Source organism: Mastigoproctus giganteus, chromosome 7 (genome assembly GCF_048544385.1).
Source record: "Mastigoproctus giganteus isolate SK-2022 chromosome 7, ASM4854438v1, whole genome shotgun sequence".
Taxonomy (NCBI): Eukaryota; Metazoa; Arthropoda; class Arachnida; order Uropygi; family Thelyphonidae; genus Mastigoproctus; species Mastigoproctus giganteus.
The window spans coordinates 19,307,687-19,328,463 of NC_143581.1; the positions used below are offsets into that span (position 1 = coordinate 19,307,687).

At 35.1% G+C, this 20,777-nt stretch overlaps 1 protein-coding gene across 1 annotated transcript; it reads left to right on the forward strand.

Annotated features, from left to right (window-relative positions):
- Positions 1–2,123: 2,123 nt before the first annotated feature.
- Positions 2,124–14,294, forward strand: LOC150082617 (adult-specific rigid cuticular protein 15.7-like). Its single transcript, XM_090378711.1, has 4 exons — positions 2,124–2,147; positions 7,324–7,416; positions 10,335–10,794; positions 14,068–14,294. The coding sequence occupies exons 1-3, from the start codon at positions 2,139–2,141 to the stop codon at positions 10,749–10,751; spliced, it is 519 nt and encodes a 172-aa protein (XP_090234837.1). The 5' UTR covers positions 2,124–2,138; the 3' UTR covers positions 10,752–10,794; positions 14,068–14,294.
- The last annotated feature ends 6,483 nt before the right edge of the window (positions 14,295–20,777 follow it).

Below are 20,777 nucleotides of genomic sequence, written 5' to 3' on the forward strand. Positions count from 1 at the left end.
ACTAAGCATTTTTGAAGCTCCCTTTTGAACTTTGGGCTCCTTTCATTCAAGAACCTGCATTCAAAAAATAAGATTCTAATTGCTCGGCTAACTTTTTGCCTTCCCGTATGTTTTTTAGTGCAAAATTTGGAAGTTTAGAATTTTCATCTGCGCTATCATCCTCTGAATTGATTTGGTTTATCTACGATGCCATTTCCACCAAATCTGCTTCGCCAGCCAGCCACTTTTTCTATCAGTAATTTTTGAACGTCTTCAATAATCATATATTTTTTTTATTTCTATAGGAGTATTGGCGACTAAGGCCAAGTTGCTCTGCGTATATTGTCTATAAATTGCGTGTGTCCTGGGGTAAAATTTACTGTTTTTCTGGACGAAAAACCCAAGTTTCCGGGAGAAAAAAACTATAACCCCAGGGGCTCACATCTGGCTTGGCACACCCAGGGTCCTGAGCTGGATATCATCATTCTTCTTTTTCTTGGTGATTCCCTTCTGATTCTTGTTCTCTCTCTCTCTCTCTCTCTCTCTCTCTGGGTAATTCAGAATTTTTTTTTTTTTTTGGCTGGTGCAGCATAAGCTTAGGCTTCCTTGTACCATATGCTAATAATAATAATAATAAAGCTTCCCTCGCCTGAGCCCGACTAACTCAGCCACGTTGTGAAAAAGATCCATAAAAATTCCTCCCATCATCGACAGAATTCGAACTCAGGTCTTTTCCACCCGGTGTGAGGAGAAGGGCGATTCTATCAATTGTGCTACCCACGAGGACTTCAGTAGTCATGTCATCAAAACCTTCCCCCCCCTAACGACGTATCAAGTTCTACTATCGCACCGATTCCGTTTTCTGCTAGTTCGACCATATTTCCTGAATGAACTGACTCTGGCCATACATTTTTCCACAAGATTTAACGTTGACGGTTTTACTTCTTTGAGCGATAAAGCTATGATTTTGATACAGTCCACAACTGAGAAATGTTTCCATGTCTGCTTCAATAAATTCGGAATCAATATTTTCCAAAATCCATTGTAACAATTTTTTCTGATGTAATGAGTTTTAAAGGTGGATATAATCTTGATCTAATGGCTGAGTGAAACAAGTTGTATTAACCTGTGGTGGTAGAAACATAACTTTAATTTTTGGATGACTTAAATCTTTTGGATGGTCTGGTGTGCTATCCAATAGTAATAAAACTTTGAAATATAAAATTTTCCACAAGATCAACAAGCATAAAGTTCAATAACGCAATTTCCCAACAAAATAAATAGAGAGATTTCTCAATATTTTTTTTTTGACTAACTTGTCAACAGTGGGGATTCAAAAAGAGTGGAAATGTTGAAAAATTACATCCAACATAATAGCAGGTATATCGCACAAAAGCTCAAAAAAATATATATTAAAATACTGAATTTATATAATAATTTGTTGATAATAAACAATTTGTGAATTACGTGATATAATTAATGTAATAAGCGCCCCAAGTGGATATAACTAAAGCTAACTGTCATCTGCATGTTTGATGATTATGTAACGTTGTCGAGTTACACGTTCAATAAGGATGAACATTTTTATTTAAAAATTTAACGATTTTGAAAAAAAAAATTACAATTAGTACACAAGTACAGAATAGTCTTAACCAAGGTTAACATCCGGAGTATTACCTGATCAATGAAGTAGGAAGCAGGATACTAACACTTTCGATTGACAAGGAATTAGGTGAAGGTAAGTGTAAGAACTCATTCACTTAGTTGTTCGGCTTCTTTAGATACGTGCGTGCATGTTGAAGAACAGTATCGTTATTCACACAACGTCCATAAATCTCAATCCCCTACCCAACCCTTTGAGAAAATTTGCAGCTGTCCATTGAAGGACATGTGCGTGGGAAAAAAAAAAAAAAAAAAAAAATGGAGCACCGCTGGAAAAGAGACAATGCATGTTAAATAGAACAATGAGGTATCGTAGGCGCTATATAGGGCGTGGCTCCCTCTATGAGCAACTCGGTAAATCACGTCTTACCAACAAAATTTCGCTCTGAAGAAAGTGTCAAGGCCCTCATATTCCTCCCCCCCCCCATTTGTAGGTATCTATAAAAGCAAGCGCGGACATTTCTACAAGCAGTTTCATTCTCATTACAGCAACCATCATGATCAAGGTAAGTCCTAGTGTTTATCGATGTCTATATTAGTTAGCAGGGTCGGGCTATGACTAGTTTGCGAACAGAGGCTATACCGCATTGGTATTAGGGCATCAGAACCGGATGAAGATTTCGCATGGTAATAGGCGAAAGCAGTTTTCGGGTATTTGAAAATATTCCTATTATTTATTATTGATTATATAATTTAATTTTAGAACTCTAAGTAGTATAAAATACCATTACGCAGTTAGTCTTTTGTAAATTGCTGAATTCTTTACCTCAGGGCCCTTGGCGACCTCTCTCGTTTTGGGTAAAATGTCGATGATCAGTGGTAATTTTATTTATTTATTTTTAACCTTCTGCTTTTTAACTGTTGCTAAATTGATCTTTGATGGTGATAGGCAGAGTTTTCTACCTAGCAGTTGAGTTTTTAGAAGGCATGAATTGCCTTTGTGTTAAAACTCAACTCTAATAAAAGCGAACTTTGCACAGTTCGGTACGTTATATTAATGGCCATGTTAATGCGCTCTTATTATGGCCAATTTTTACACTCACTGGCCAAAAAATTAGAAACTTTTATTCAGTTACTAGTAGAGCCACCTTTTGTCCGGATTACAGTCCGTACATGTCGTGACATGGATTCCACTAGGTGTCTGAGGAAATCTAGTTTCAGATTTGGCCATTCTTTCATCAGGACGTTTGTCAGCTGCTATATTATGATCGGTGGAGAACTGCGAATCCCAATTGCCGTTTCCATCGCAACCCAGACATTCTCAATTGGATTCACATCTGGTGGATTAGGTGGCCAGGGTAGATGGTAACCTCGAACCATTCGATACAGTTTTTTGAACTGTGGATAGTTGCGTTGTTGTCTTGAGTGAATCCATCTATATGACAACTTGCATGGTATCGAGTATGTTCTGTGGTATGGACTGAGTCCCCTCCAACGGTAGGAGCGGACTTAATCAATACCACAGAACATACTCTGTACCATGATACTACTTCCAGTCGCTTGAGCTCGACACGAGACAGACTGGATGCACGGCTTCATGAGTTTCACGCTACAGTCGAGTCTTGGTGTTGGTGGTACTACTCCAGCCGAATCTTCCGATTTTTTTTTACAAAAGTGGCTCTCGTATCAGAAAACTACCAAATCCCTGGTACTCTGATGCAAGATTCGCTTTAAATAACTACGGTCTCGTCCTTGGAGTACCAATTCTCTGCGGCATTCTCCTTTCGTCTTCCACTCATTATATACTTTTGAGGTGGTTGCCTTCGACACACCACTCATTTCCTTCGTTTTCTCAATTGTAGCTTCTGCTAAACGTAAATTTCCTGAGAAACGCCTTTCTGAAAATCGGAAAGATCACCTGTCTTCTCCATGACTCGATCGACTAAGAAGCCCCAGAAAAGCGTACAGTATTTATTTGATACCAAGGAACTTGTGATCATATCATGTGAAAACTTACATTGGCATATTGTACGTTTAATTATCTGTTTACTCCAATGGCAAAAGGTTTCTAATTTTTTGGCCAGCGAGTATATATTACACGATGTAAGAATATTGTGTGTTTGCTGAATCTAACAGTGTCTTTGGTTTTTCTCTAGAGTCAATATCTTGGTGGACAGCCGAAAAATCTTTCAGCTCGGGGCGCGAAGATACCTTGGTTCAGAACTGTTGGTGGAAATTGAAGATTTTTATGTTTTTGCGATATTCATATGATGAGCATGATTTATTTTGAGTTAGTCTGAATAAAGCACCCATCGAATCGATCGAAGGTGTTTCGTCGAATTTTAAATATGTAATTTTACTGAGCAACGAATTTTCATCAAATTTGGTTTTAAATTATGGAAGAGTGCAGAAGAAACTCATTGTTTCACTCCTCGTGTTTGTGATCTGGTCAGTAGTAACTGATATTTAATGTCTACGAAGTTTCAACTGAACTTGATATATCCCATACCCGGTACATTGTACAACCTGATGCCGAAATCTGGTATTATGGCGCTTTCTAAAAAAAAAAAACAAATAGAAAGCAAATTTTTTGTGAATTACAATCGCGCCTTTCTTTTGTGAACGTACTTGCTGACAAAAAGTCCTAGCTACTCCACTGATGTCAATCAATTTTAACGAATTTTAGAAATGTGACTCGTTTCAATCAGGTTCGTCTGCTTCCGTCCTCACAAAGAGGGCGAGTTCGAGCATATTGGGATCGTCCTTAACGTGCTGCTGACCCGCACTTTGTTTCTTCTATCATTACTAGTGACGAATCGTGGGTTTGGTATGTATATAAAAAAAATGTAAACTGCAGCCATTATCAACCCACTGCAGGATGGAAGCCTCAACGATTCATGTTGAGGGAAATGGACCATAATCTACCACGCTGGTCCAGTGCGGGTTAGCAGATCGACTGTATTTAGCAGTCAAGAGCTTGAACTCCGGTCTACTCAAAGAGCGTCTGCTACTGCACTCCTGCTTCTGACGAAAGCCCAATTCTCCCAAATGGAAGATTGTTTTTTCCGATGCCTTAAAAAAAAAAAAAACAACCCAATCTCCATTAAATGTAAGGATCATGCTCATCACATTTTTTGACTTACGGGGCATTATTTCTACAGCGACTGCGCAATGTTGTTCGGAGATGCGCAGCGCCATTCATCGTTTTCCATTCAAGAATTTCTTTCAAAACTCTCCACCACAGTCCCCCACATCCGCTTTATTCATCGCATTTAGCTTCCTATGATTTTTTTTTTTTTGCTGCCTTGTAGATCCATCTGAACAGCCAGTAAGCTTCATTATTTCCAAAATATTACGCCGGCCCTTGGACTTTTTTTTTTTTTTGCAATTTGCTATGGCAACAATATAAGCTTTCTTCAGATTCGTTTTGTATGTTCATGGATATATAGGACTGAAATAGGTGAACCATAACATTATTGGTGGCACCAAGATTATGAAGTGATTGTCAAGTTTATTTGTAAATGCCTACAGTGATCAAGGCATTTTGTGGGCAACTCATTTCTTCTGTGTTAGTTGCTGGTTAAGATTTCAGTAGAGATTTTCAAACTCAAAAAACCTGAAGGAAAAAAATAAAAAAAAATGCCACTTCCCTCTTTTGCCAAGCCCATACTCACAAACCAAATCCAATGAAGCTTGATATCTGGTTTAAAAGAATGGAATCTATTGGCTCCCAGCTGCAATACTTCTGCATACAGAAAAAGCATGTTACTTGTGAGGTGTGGTATTAAAGTTCGCACACTGGGGCTGTTGCTGCCATGTTCGATGAGCTTGAAAATAAACGAAGTGGTGTGTGTTCGTTCAAACTTCTTCAACAGATGGAGGTACTGAGACTGTCGAGTAGAATGACAATAGCCAGTCAGTAACAACCAGTTTCGTTAGTAGCGTTAATGTTCCGTGTGATGATTTTGTAGCCGAGCAACCAACCGAGATCAAATTTTGTTTTAAACTGAAAAAATCTGCAACAGAATTTACAGAAACGCATGAAAGGTTAAAAACTGTTTATGGTGATGAAACGTTAAAAAAAAGTCATGCCAGTGTGTTTGACTGATATAAGCGGTTCAAAGGTGGAAGTGAAGATGTTCGCGATGATCCAAGAAGTGGGCGTCAGCCTCTTGAAATAAGGGCAGATTTGCAAAAGTTTGGGAAATTGTGGCAAGAGATTGTTGTTTGACCGTCAGAATGATGGCTGATGAGTTGGATATGGATAAGGAAGCAGAATCCTCATATTCATATGAGGATTCTGTTTGTCGTGGTCCGTTTTAAGTATAGTATCATATGCTGTTTAGAAAATAAAAAGCGTCACAAGAATGATTTAGCATAGCATATCTGTAATATGCCTTAAGGAACGGTTAGTGCGCGATTTTAGAAACAAAATGGGGAATTGACGAGGAATTATTTGACCAAAATGGTTACCGTTTTGTTTTAAATTGACTAAAGATTATTGTAGTCATACTGTTAACAATTCTACGTTAAACTACATTTTATGTTAGCCTTTTACGTAGCCAAAGTTTATCGAGTTTTGGTGCGTTGTTTAAAATACAGTATATGGTTAGAAAACTAATCACGATTGTTATTTTTCGTCATATTATTCAAAACCACCTATAAACATTCGATTTTTTTTTTTTTTGTTTCATTTCAATGAAGGTTAAACTGATTGTAAATTTTATTACTTTTACGTATATCTACATATTAATTGCTTGCCAATTATGCGAAACGTTTATCGAGTAGAATGAAAAATTCCCCCGAATAAGTAGCAAAAACTAAGAATATCTTTAAGCAGGGAAAATAAGAGGAAAATATAGCTCCACGTAAAAAAAAAAGTAATCGGAAAATGAGGACAACCATTTTTTTTTTTTTATAGATCGGTTGCTTTGGCAACCTGCCAGATCACTTTGCTGATGTTAAAATGAAAAACTCTTTCTCATGTTCAGTTCTTTTTCCATGAAGGAACATAAATATTACCCCACTCACATCTGGTGAGTATGGGCTTAGCATACCCAGGGTCCTGAGCTGGATATCATCATTCTTACCTTTCCTGGCGATTCCCTTCTACTCTTTTTCACCCTGGTAACTCAGATTTTTTTGACTGGTGCAGAATAAGCCTCAGACTTCCCTGTGCCACATGGCTAATAATAAATTCTCCTTTTATTGGCGCTCAATCGGTAGCCATGTGCTCTGTGTACATATCTGAAAGACAACAAACATCAAATTACTTCTGTTAGTTCAAATGTCTTATATCGGTATAGTAATTTCATTTCTATTCTATTCTATTCTATATGGGGGGGGGGAAGCTGGGCAGGGACACTTGATAGAGCTTGCTAATTTTAAAGAGTGGATAAAATTTTGAAGTGGGCAATATCAGTGCTTGCCCCAAAATTTGTGGGACCCTGTTCAAGAATTACTTGTGGGCCCTGGGGTCCTGCGCAAAACTTATACAGGGTGTTTTTGTAATATCGATTTTTTAATTTTTTATTATTTCAAATTTTACATATTATTTTGACCATTTGAGTGTGGAGGCCCTGTTCGACAGAACCAGTTTAACGTTTGTAGGGCCTTGGGTAATATTAAATTAAACTCTATTTATTTTTTTATAAAGGAAGATATTTTGTTCTTTCTTGTTTTACGTCAGCTACTTCCATGCATCGTTCTGCGATATTAATACTGAAACATTTTACCTTATAGTGTGTGCTTCTCTGTGCAGCCTTCATGGTAACCCAAGCCAGTTTTGTGCCATATGCACATGGTGGTGTAAGCAGTACCTCAAGGCAACAAGATGTAAGTATGTTTACATTATTGTACAAAATATCAAAATATTAAGTTAATTTTTTAAATTAATTCAGCAGAGCTGTGTTAAGGTGGAAGCTTAGACTTGACGGCATCCATGCACCAGCTCTCATTGTTTTCATTTGGGTATCTGAATCTTGACACACCTCTTCTCTCATCACTCGAGGCCAGAAAGTTGTATGTCATTAAAAGTAATTTAACTTCATAGATTTTTCTTGATATGTGTTAACCTGGGGTAACGTATGTGAATGCAAACACACATACGCTATGGGGAATGAAGGGATCCTCTTACCAAGAGAGGCTTAAGTTCTGCAAATTGCAGTGGCTGGAGACTAGGCACCAGCGCGGTGATCTGATTGAGGTGTATAAGGCCTTTAATGGGCTGAGCACGCTGAATTCTGATGGGATCCTTCCACTTGTTCAGATTACGAACCTAAGGGGGCATAAATTCAAATTAAGAAAAGACAGATGTAGAACAGATATGCAGAAATTTTCCTTTAGCCAGCGGTTGGTTAATTGCTGGAACAAAGTTCCATCTGTCGTGGAAGTTGATAGGTTGAATAAATTTAAGGAGGAACTGGACAGGCTTTTGGAGGGAATGGTGTGATTATTTATTTATTTTATTTTTTTGGCTGATGCTGCATAAGCTCATACACTTGCTTTCTTGCATCACATGCCACTACTACTGCTATACACGTTAAACAGTGTAATTCATACGATGCCAGAAAAAAAAAAAGAAAAGAAAAAAAGCATGATCAACTTAAATCAGCTATCATAAGCATGTTGTCCAACCAATTGGAAAAGCTAAAGTTCAAAGTCTTCAAATGATGCTCAATGGGCCTTTTCTCAACATGGCTGAGTTAGTCAATTTCAAGCGGGAGTTGCATGTTTTTTCTCCAGAAAAACTATCCAGCAAACCAAAGAATTCTCACAATATACACCAATGAGCCAAAACAATATGACCATCTACCTAATATGATGCTTGTCCTCCACATGCAGCCAAAACAGCTCGTACTCAGCAAGGCATGGACACTACAAGACTTCTGTCTTGTGGTATCTGGCACCAACACGTAACCAGCAGGTCCTTTAACTCCTGTAAGGACCATGGTTTAGACACCACAGATCAGAGTTGCTGTTCCAACACAAACCACAGATGCTAGATGTGGTTTGTGTTGGAAGTCTAGATGCTGGAAGTCTTCCTCATGTTCACAAACCAGTCTCGAACAATCTGGGTGGTGTGGCATGGCACCTCATCCTGCTAAAAGACTGCACTGCCAGAGGGGGAAGATCATTGCCTTGAAAGGATGTACCTAGTCAGCAATGATATTTAAGTAGGTGGTAAACATCAGAATGCTCGGCACATGGAGGACTGCACCCAGGGTATCCCAGCAGTACATCGTCCAAAGCACGATACTGCCACTACCAACTTGCTTTCATCCCACAATGCATCCAGGCACCATCACGTCCCCAGGTAAACGATGCACGCATACCCGGCTGTACACATGGTGCAACAGGAAACATGATTCATCGGCCCAGACCTTCCAACCACTCAAGGTCCAGTTTCGATGCTCTCGTGCCCTTTGTAGGCACTGTCGCCGGTGAACCATGGGCACTTGGAGTCACCTGCAGCCCCACTTTCAGCAGAGTTCGATGTACTGTTTTGTGACACATTACTCCCATCACCGCATTCCAATTACTGACAAGCTGTGCCACATACCATCCAGGAGAGCCTTTGCTCACCTCGAGCTGTGGTTGTCCACCTCACCAGCGGTTTTCCCTCCTCAGACCACTAACCACAGCTGACCAAGAGCATCTCACCAGCCATGCCGGATATGCTCTGACCCAGTAGTCTTGCCATTACAATTTGGCCTTTGTCAAACTCGTTTAAGTCTGCTGCCTTTCCCATCTGAACAAGAGTAACTGATTAACGGAGCTCAGTATCAGGTGTTTTTATACCATGTCCCGACCCATGCAGTTGCTTTGATTTGCACAACTCACTGGTCATGTTTTGCCTTATTAGTGTATACTGATACCTCATAGTCTTAGTTGCTTTAGTGGTTAATGCACACTTGACACCTAAATATCTATACAGTGCGATAGCATCGAATGACATTGCAGCATACATTACATCTCTGCAAATGATATTCACTGGTCAATTTGTACGTTGTGCTGACAGAAATTTTTTTTACGATAGCTGCAAACTTGCAGCTATTGCAAAAATGCTGTCAAAGTTAGTTTAAAAATACATTTTTTAAACTAACTTTAACAGTATTACACATGAGGGTTTATGCTGAACATTCTTAAATTTTGAAAAGGCAACTTCAATATTTTATTTTTATGGTTTTTTTTCCCACTGGTTATGTATCTCAAGGCTTCGGTTATTTCATATTCATAGTGCCAAATCACAGATATCCCTCATACATCTAGAACAGTGGTTTTCAACCGGGGTGCCGTGTAATTTCAGTTTAAAGTTATTTTTATTTATTTTTTGAAATTTATACATTTATTTCATTATAAAATGGTGTAGAGTATCCATTGCACCGTATATTTTTAATTTTGTGGTGATCTATAACTGATCTTTATTCAGTACCTCAATATAAAGAATAAAATTATACAGGTATATATTAAAAGGTCGAAAACCACTGTTAGGTATTTCTTTTGGCCTAGGGGTACTGTGAAAAAATTACTGGAACACTAAGGGCACCGCAAAGCTAGAAAGTTTGGGAAACTCTGATCTAGAATTTGCTGAAGTCGTATCAGAGCCAGATAAACAAGTCTGTTGTATTCACTTTAGCTGCCACTGATAGTTAACATATTTTCTGTCTTGATTCTCCAAGTAGTACATAATTATATAAATGCTGACATCCACTGTATAACTACTTCTGAACTATTTTTCTTTTTCTCTATAGGATTTTGGTAACTACAAGTTCGACTACAAAATTGCTGATGGCATTGGAGCAACGAATGGTCGATGGGAAGTTGGTGATCCATGGGGCAACAAACGTGGTGCCTACACCTTGACCGACATTGATGGACGGGCCAGAACAGTAGAATATGTTGCAGATAAGGCTGGCTTTCGAGCTGTTGTCAAGACCAATGAACCTGGTACAGCTGCCAGTGCCCCTGCAGCTGCAGTGATTGCCTCACCCTATGGTGGACCAGTTGGTCAAGCAGTTGGAATTGTCCATAAAGCACCTGCATACTATGGACCTGTGGCAGTCGCTCCTGCATATGCTGCCCCTGTATATGCAGCTCCATTTGTTGCAAAAGTAGCACCCAGGGCACCCTTTGGCTATGGTCATGGATATGCCAAAGCATATTATTAGACCAAAGTAACAATCAGTATTATCACTACATCTCCCCACCTGGGTAAGTAAAAAGCAGATAAAGCTATTTTTAGTGAACTTTAAGTAAAGTTTTTGTCACTTGACAATTTAATTCACAGTTCTAAAATTAACTATTAATTAGTACTAATTAATATCAGTGAAATTTTTAGTTTATCTGATATACTTTTAATGTATAACAAAGTTTCATTACCTGTGCTACAAAATTTGAGTAAAAGGTACTAAACTGAAAAACAATATAAAGAACAAAATGGTTACATTTTAAACATTCAATGACTGCAACTGATAACTACTAATTTTGATACAGTCACTTTCCATTCTGTTAGTTTTTCAAAAAAAAAAAAAAGGGGGTTATACAGCATGACTTGATACAAGTATCATTATCACCATCTTTAAATTATTTCCCCTCCTTGTGACAAACAGTATGAAACATGTTTCTGAAGTAGTGCAAAACGTTTTGCTCCTGCAAATATATTTTAACAAAAAAAGCTATTTTTTAGAGGAATTTTTTCATGTTACAGTAATATGAAAGAATTACAATGTGCTCTGTGATTACATAAATTTTGTGAGAAGGCAGTATCAAACCACAACTGAAATGCATAGAATTGTAGTACCAAAGCTTATTTTGTTATTTGGTTTTAAGGAGCATTAGCAACTAAGGCCATATTGCTCGGGGATACGCGTAGGTCATTCCCTGACCTTTCCGCATCCTCTGTATTTGGTGGTGACGGGCTCGAACCCCGGTCTAATCAAGAAGCATGCGCTACGCACTGCTGCTCCTTCCCACCTGGCTACGGAGGCACCTAGTACCAAAGCAATCAGTTCATAATGACTACAACAAAAATTGCAGTCAAAATGTCTCATTTGTAGCATTTTACGGACTAAATATCATGGCTTGTAAAACTTTGAAAATAGTGTGGCTATCACGTTCCTTCTCATACTAAGTTCATTTTTTAAAAAAAATTTTTAGCTTTTGTTGCATTTGTCATAGTTCAATTCTCTAGTGTTTTGTATGCGTAAACTTGCAATTTAACTTACGCAAATATCTGAAAATTCTTCAATATAGGTTTATTGTTTATCTCCTAGTTTTCATTATTTGTGATGTAATATGCACACTGCCCCTATGTGAATTTCCTCAAAATAGTGACCTTGGCTATTTACAGATATTTTCCTTTAATTACGTAATTGTAAAAATGTTTCTTAAAAAGTTCCTTGATTGTCGTAACTTCTGCCTCCTCAGAAGTGTTATCCCTTTAATGAGTTCTTTTGTGTGTGTGCATGGGAAATTGTTTCATGGTGAACAGGCGTGCTGTCATGAAATAATTTCCAATTCAGGTTTCTTTCACTTAATTGCAACCATTCAAGCACTTATTGATTTCCAAGTACACAGTTCTTATAAACATGATCTGCTATACACCTTTATAGCCAAAAAATAATTATCGCAGTTACCTTTAGACCTAGCTGGGCATTGCCTATTCAGAAAACAGACATCTTGTCAGCAGGTCATAAAGAAAGTGCCATGTTTCATCACCTGTCACTGTTTTTAGAAATATTTTATTGATCCCAATTACAATTTTTTTCTATTTGTTTTTAAAGTTACTCATTTCTATCTGATCTGCCCATAAAAACTTGGAACAAAGAATTTTCCTTATCTTTTTATGTTTAAAATATCACATGATATTCTAACTTGAGAGGTGAGATCTAATTCTCATTTGATGACTGGCCCAAATTATTCCTCCAATGTTCATCTGCTGTTAATATGCAAGATCTGTACAAGGAGTTCATCTGCTGTTAATATGCAAGATCTGTACCTTATATCATTCATAATGATAATTGTACCAATCTTTGAAGCTCTATACCATTAGAATATCTTTTCTCTTGATAAAACTTTTTCACCATATGCTTCAACTATCATTTTTATAGGCTAAAGTTGATTTCTTCAACAAAAAGAAAAATTTAATAAATCTTTGCTTAAAAATGACAATTCAAAATTACTTACTAACAACAGATAAAAAATAAACTTTTCCAGGCATGCAACTGATTGCAATCTACTATTAAGAAAAAAAGTTCTGGACATTCCAGGTTAAAAATATTTTATTTGAGATTCAGAACTTCTTAAGTTCATTCTTAGAACTTTTTGATTCCACCTCGGTTTTTTTTTTTTTTTTTGTAGTTGTTGGCGCATCGGCTTCTGTGGCCATAATGCACCTCCCAAGGTTTTTGCAGTACTTTGATCCAAGCCCGAGGCAGGATTCGAACCCGCGACCTTTGGATTGCTAAGCAGGCACTTTACCCACCCAGCTAGCCCGGTCGGCGATCCCACCTTGTATAAGCAGTTGGAATAAACTTATTTGTCTAACGTGCTTTCTCTAAGACAACTATGCATGTAAAATTATGTAAAGCAATGGCAATAACACTGCAACACTTGACATTATTTTCATTAAATTGTGAAAGTGATGTCCTTGGAGGAGCAGTGTTATCAGATTTTTGCATCATAGTCCCATCAATATTCACCAGATGTCTGAAGTGTCCAGGTCTGATTTATGTGAAAAATATGCAGTTGGATGCATAAATTCAGGGAAGGATGAAGAATCATTTCCTGATTTTTTTTTTTTTTTTCCCCATTCACCAGTAAACTAGAATGAGCAACAAAAAAAAAAAAAAAAAGCACCATAAAAAAATGTACAAGGTGTGGCCAAAATAAACGAGAAATACTTTTTAAACCATTTATTTTTAATATAATTTCAATGTTTATCTCCTCAAGCTATGACTATGCAGCACTCCATTCACAATTTCCAGGATCTAAAACAGCAGCGGAAGTCCTTGGAAGAGACTGTCTTTAATTGCCGAGTTGTATTCTCCTGAGCGTATTCTAAATCCTCAAATCATTTTCATTTACTGAGTGTCACTAAAAATCTAAATTATGAATGCTTATTTTTCTGCCAAAGGGTTAAAATACTGATTCACTTAAAGAAGCACAGTTCAATCAAAACTTAACTAATTAAAATGAGACAAGTGATCTGTACAGGAAAAAAAGCTACAGAACAATACAATTGTTGTTGATATGTGCAGTAGTGAGACATTGGTAAGCAACGATTCTCATTTCATTTGAGCCACACCTTGTATACTTAAATTCACTTCATACATTGGCAAACTGCTGAAAGCTGACAGGCCAAATTCAGAGTAATGTAACATCTAGAATTTGGTGTTTATATTTAAAAAAAAAATTTTTTTTTATTTATTTATTTTTTTTTATCTGTACTATATATGAAAGTTAATCATTTTAACCTCCAAACAGGTCAAGCCCTCCAGAAGATGAAGCTTTAAAGAGGATAATCAGGACATCCAGTACCAGATAATTGTACAGCCAAAGTTCCCACTTTCAAATCATTGTAGTACTTTTGTGGAGATTGTGTTTTTGTATATATATTGACACAGAATATTTGTATATTTATATAAAGTTGCTAGTGCTGCAAAATGGTGGGATATGGGCATGACTGCTTTCTGTAGACAAGGAATATTTACTAAAAATAAAAGACATGCATTAAAATAGGTAGCAATATTTTTTGAGATTACTTATAGTTCACTGTGACACTTATATAATACATATATATCCTCACATTTTAATTTATTCAACCATAGTTATGATTGTTAGGCCATGCTAAACCACTGCTGCTCTATTTCTGCATGGCCTTTGGGTGGAGGCAGTTCCCAAGATTGACTCATTTCATATTTTAATACATTTAAGTTAGGGTGTACCACCAGTGGCATTACCAATTTTGACCAGGCATAATGTCTGTTGACTAGTGCCCACAACAAATTTTACCACTTGCCAATCTGAGCTACTAGTAGCTCACTCTGTCTGCAGTAAGGAGCTGACCTATCATGATGCATCATCTCTAACCTTCCTGTGAAGTGCAAAAATATATGGTTTGTCCTTTTAATATATGATAAAAAAGGTACAAATATTATTGCAACCTTTCTGTTTCTCAATCCCATCCCACACTGGGAAAAAATCTACTCCATGAGTCTTGCACAATTTCTTCAGGGCTGAATTGGCTCCTATCATATCCATGCAAAATTCTGCACTTTCAAATTTAGCCATAACTTGGCTTTTTCTTAACACTGCCTCATACTTGCAGAGTAAATCCTCAGATTGCCTACTTATTTCTTACTTTTTTTTAGAAATAGTAAATTAAATAAACCCGATTAATTTTATCATCTTTATCTCAGGATTACAAATATTCGGCCTTTAATTTTCTAGCCTTTCAGATCTATTTTTTGCTAACGTTTTCTTGTAATTTATCAGCTCTTTTATATATATAAGGTATAAATCTTAAAATTAATTGTGAACCAAAATTATTTTAAGGAATTAAATTTTAAAAGCTGTAATAAAGCTGGTAAGGTATTTAAGTACATCTTATACTGCCATATGTACTTGAGATATGAATAAGAGGAGTTTTTTGTTACAAAATTTAAAACAATGTTCAAGTTATGTGCTTAAAACATCCAATACCCAATTTTATTTTAACGCAAAATTTATCAACAGGAATTTCTCTTACTTTGGTGAATATTCAAAAGATAAAAAAAAAATACATATTTCAGAGTAAATCATTCTTTTACTACAAGAAAAGTGCTGCAAAAGGTACAGCCATTACAAACTCACAGTGCAGTTTATAAACAAACTGAAATACAGTGAGACTGTTTTATACTTTAACTTGTCAGTCACCTAACAGTTATTTATACACAATTCAGTTAGAAAGGATCCAATACAGTCACAGAATTTAGCTGGATAAAAGAGATAAAATAACATTTTTACAAAAGAGAAGAAAAATCTTTAAATTAATCGAATGAATCAATTTAGTTTTAAATTTTAATATATAATAAACAAATCAAAGTACATACTGGGAAGAGCATAACATAAAGGTAGCAACAGTAAATTATAGAACAAAAGCTGATGATCTCTTAATTTTTAATGTATTTTTTAATTCTTAAAGCTATGTACATATCTCAATATAAATAGAGGATAAATTTAAATACAGTTGAAACTCGTTAATACAAACCATATAATTATTTTATAAAAACTATTTCACTGAAAGGAAGATAAAATTTTTTAATCATGGAACAATGTTCCCATGTCCTACAAATAAAACTGCCAAAATTGTATTAATCAGTTCCAACTATATCTATACCACTCTTCAGCTGTCCCTTAATGTTTATAAAATATTTAATTTGTAGTAGAAAGAGAAAATATTTTCCATCAGCTGTGTAAAATACATTCTCTACATAAGTTCAGCGTACTGCTATTTTAAAATGGCGAAAACTCAATAAACAGATTTTGGGCATCAAGTTTCTATCGTTTTTTTTAAAAATTAATTTACTTGTGTAACTTTCCTGCAAAACTGAAATTTGATTCCTAAAACGGCAAAGGAAAGCAGAGTTTTCCAATCGTAGAAGATTTATTTTAAGATTTAAGTATAAAGGACAATTTTAATATTAAATAATTCAAATATTCTTCAAAGCTTTCATTATATAACTTAATCTCTAACTAGTATGGTGTAATTCTCTCAGACTGCAAGGCATTTGAAGTTCCCACTTGTGCCAGTTTAGTTTATTCATGGCCACAAGATTTCAGTACCATTTACCATGTGGTCCTTATAAATTTGTAGCCTGCTCATGTTTTGTTTTTGAATGAAATTAATTTTTAAATTCTGGTTGCACCATATTGTTTATTATAATACTTTTTGAATATATTATAATACTAATTTTTTTTAAAATTTGTAAATAATTTTTTCTTATTGCATGTATTTCTATTTCATATTTTAAAAAGTGGAAATATTTAATCTTTTAAGTTTCAATAAAACTAGTAAAATTTCAATGTTTAATTTTTCATGTTTTATGTAAACTTCCACGAAACAAAATATATATAAAAAAATCCTATTGTACTAAAATATACAGCAAAATCTGCATACATCAGATGAAAAAAACTAGTGTCCTGTGAAACTGCATCATACTGCTAACGGAACAAAAATGGTATTGTCGTAAGGGTTAAAGACAGGATCGGTTGAAAGATAAATTTCAGATGGGTAAAAATATATGGTGATTTTTCTTTGTACTTATTCTGTGCTCCCAGAAACTATTAATGTACGATTTCTAAAAAATTGCATTTCTTAATACAAGATTCACCATTGCAGAATCTACACTCTCAAACTGCAATTGGGAAATAAATGGATCCATTTTAAAAAATGCTTAAATGGGCAAAAATTGAGATTCAAACTATTTTCAAGATTTTGATTAAAAAAGATTAATTAGTAAAAAAATAAAACTCTTAACAGTCAGATCTGTAAATTGGCATTTTCATTTAGAAATTCAAGGTTGTGACAATAAGAATTCTTATCTAGGTGAAAAGTTTGATATTTTCTGCTATAAAAATAAGATCCCGAATTATTTAAGTAATAAGAATATAAAAATCGTTTCTGTACAACTTCAAATTTGCATTTTTTTTTCTAGTTATGGAAAGTGTTTAGTTATTTCACAAATAAAAAGATAATTTTGCAAAATGGTCTACCAACTGCTTTTAAGGGGTACTTTTTTTTTTTTTTTTTTGTATAGACGGAAATGTGTACCTCGGGCTGGTCACAATTTTATTGCAGATCAGCACTAGTCTACTATAAGAGAAAACTGCCTACCAAACACATTTAATAAGTTCAGTTTGTTTTTTTTTTTAAAGGAGTACATTTATTTTTAAATCTCATAAGCTAGTTGTGCAGATATTTAATCTTTTTTTTTGGCATTATGATTATAAATCAGTAAAAAGATCAACTTAAGGAGGTATAACCTCAGAGACAAAAAAGCTTAATTCCAATTTTGGAAATGCTGCTATGTAGGTTGTTAAGCAGCATTTTCAAAAAAGTCACACAATGGTAAACAAAACTGAACATTCACTATAGATGTTTCTACAGTCAGATTATTAGTACAGTATTAGTAAGAATAAATTTAGTACTTGGTAAGCGACTTATTTAACTAAGTAAACTTAAAGAACAAAGATGACAGAATGATACTGTTAAATGCAATGAGTTACATGAAAACAAAATTTATCCATGTAAAAGCATCACATAATTCTTCTAGATATCTATCCACTAAACTGGATAGATATTTTTAACAGAAAGAAATCGAAATTCATAAAACAGATATTTAAAAGTTCTAAAGCAGTAATCAATTACTGAAGTCAATTTTAAAACGTCTGGTGAAGTTTATTCTACTGGTAATAATAATTTTGTCAATAAACTGTAATCCTGAAAAACTACTTTGTATGTGGAATACTAAAAGATTTAACTGAAATATGGCAGTTTGAAGGACATTTTTTTGTAATAATTTTATTTGATTTTTATCTAAGGATAGAAGAAACAATAAAATTTCTGTCAAATATAAAAATTGCAGACAGGTATTTACTTTTGAAATTTTAAATAAAACTGAATTTTTTAATTTAATTTATTCAAACAGTACTAGTACTGTGAAGACATTTATCCATGCATACTTTGGATGGGAATAATAATTAGTGAAAAATAATATTGCCACACAATGCAGCGAGTGGTTAATTAGTACCAAATGGATATAAGAAATATATAACATTCATATAAGAAAGCATCACCATCAGGCCCATTAATCTGTGCTCAGTAAAAACTCTAAAGATGTGGCGGCGTTCAAAAGAAAGTTGGTAGCCAAATGCATGTAGTGTCTACACTGGTGTTCCCCGGCCTATTGGGAACACTGGTATCAATAAACCCCAATTTATACATTCATGCAGAGGAATAATGACCAAACTGCTTCAACTGCAGCTATAAACAATGTGCACCTTGTATGCTTGTAAGTTGTTCAGTTATAAATTAACAACTTATTAATTACTTAATTCTGGAAAATTAACTCGAAATTAAAAACAATTTTACATCCTTACAGAACAGAACTTATATGACATACAATAAAATATACAGAATGAGCTGAATAAAAGGCACAGTACCACAGTACTAACATATAACATATTTACCTGTGTTAGCACCTTGCCCTTTGAAGGCCATCACAAAATGGAATATACACTCTACTCTCTGTGACAGGACAGGTACATATGCCTGCTGTTCTTACTGCTGGCTAACATAGGAAATTCCAGCTTCAGTATCAGTGTTGTCTTGAAAATGCTCTTAAATCACCATTTTGGAGATCTGGATGTATTTTCATAATTTTATAGGGCATCACACTTTGTTGTAAAACAGCCCTTTCAGGAGGCATATTTATATTTTTCATGTGCGGGCTCACTGTACATAGCTCTCATTTTTACACAACTTTAAAATTCAACAAAGAAGTTCACTCCTTAAGAGTGCACTCACTATCAGAAAACATTTCTCTGGGGCACTCATACAAATGGTCAACTCACTGTTGAAAGGTTTAATGAATTACAAATACAGATCACATCCAGAAAGACTGAAAACTGCTGGTGTACACTGTTCTTAAAAAGAAACCCCCCACCCCTTAATTTATACCAAGATTGATGTTCATAATGATGGTTCTTTCTTATATGTTTGGAATTCTTTTTTTTTTTTTTAATCTAGGTATCAAATTTGGTCTGAATAAACCACTCACAACAGTCATTCTTTTGTTTTGATGTAATTTTCACAAATTTCTGTCATGCTTCAAGGGTATCACCTAACGAGTTTGTTGAACAAGTTTCTCCAAAGAAACTCAATGTTCCAGTTAGAAGCAAGATTTCAAATCTGAAAACAGTTATTTATATTATAAGATACAAAAAGTATTTTTGTTGTAATCTAGATTTTTAAATCTCAACTTTACATTGGCTGCCCAAGGGAACCTGCTAGTTTCCAAGGTTCAATCAAGTTAATAAAATCTGTAAAGACCTTTATTTTGGGTGCAGAATTTAATTTCTCAATTAACTCACATTAATTGAAAACAATCAGGGAACTTGGCTGGATAGGAACAGTGTTACATTTTTAAAATTTCACCTATGTTGTTAAATACACTTTAATAGTTTTGTATGTAAGGTAGTCTTAAAAAGTACAACAGCATACCTTAAAAACCAACTTCAATACAAATCTTTTTCCATTAAAATTAAATTTCATAATGCTGTCATAAAAAAATAAAAATATACATCAACAGTAATTATATCTTTGGACGTATGTATTGCTAACATATGAAATAAGTACGAAAAGAATGAAATGAATTTTAAACTGAAATGATTTGGACTTATCTTGTACCACATTTGCCATGAAAAAATAAAAATTAAAAAGATCATATTGTATAAGCTTTAGTATTTTTTTTACAAGCATAACTGCTTAAAATGCTTTTGAAGATTTTTTAAAAATAGTCCTAAATCTTTTGCTATTACAAAAAAGTACAAAGTTTAATCCAAGTACAAGCTGAACTACAACCATTTTTCCATTTCTACCTCAAATTCCACAAACATCTTGAGGAGGACGGAAATAAATGGTGCCAACATTCTCTTTAACTAAGGCAATACTGGAAGACACAGATATTAACTTTTCTATACAGGGTGTTTCAAAAGTGATGGTCAATAATTTAAAGGTGAACTGTACAGACTACAATATGCAAAAAAAGCCTAGTAAAATCTTCAAGTGAATCGTTTTCGAGATATTGCACATTTCTAGTTGGGACCCGCCACTGACAAGGTGAACTGTACAGAGTTGCGATCCACTACTGACTTGTTTAGGTTAGGTTATGCTCATTCTCTCCGTTTCCCCTCTCTCAATGCTCTAAGACGTAGCAGGCATACTAGTACTTTTCAAAGGATAGTCAATATGGAAAGAGGTTACAGCAACGAAGAGTATGTGAACATGCACTTCATGTATGGTAAAGCCAACGGGCAGTATACATTCATCAGTGTACATCAATGCCTTAGAGAACACAAGTGCTCCACACATGGAGTATGAGCAGGTAGGCCCAGAAGCATAACACCTGACGTTGAGGAAAGGATGTTAGAAA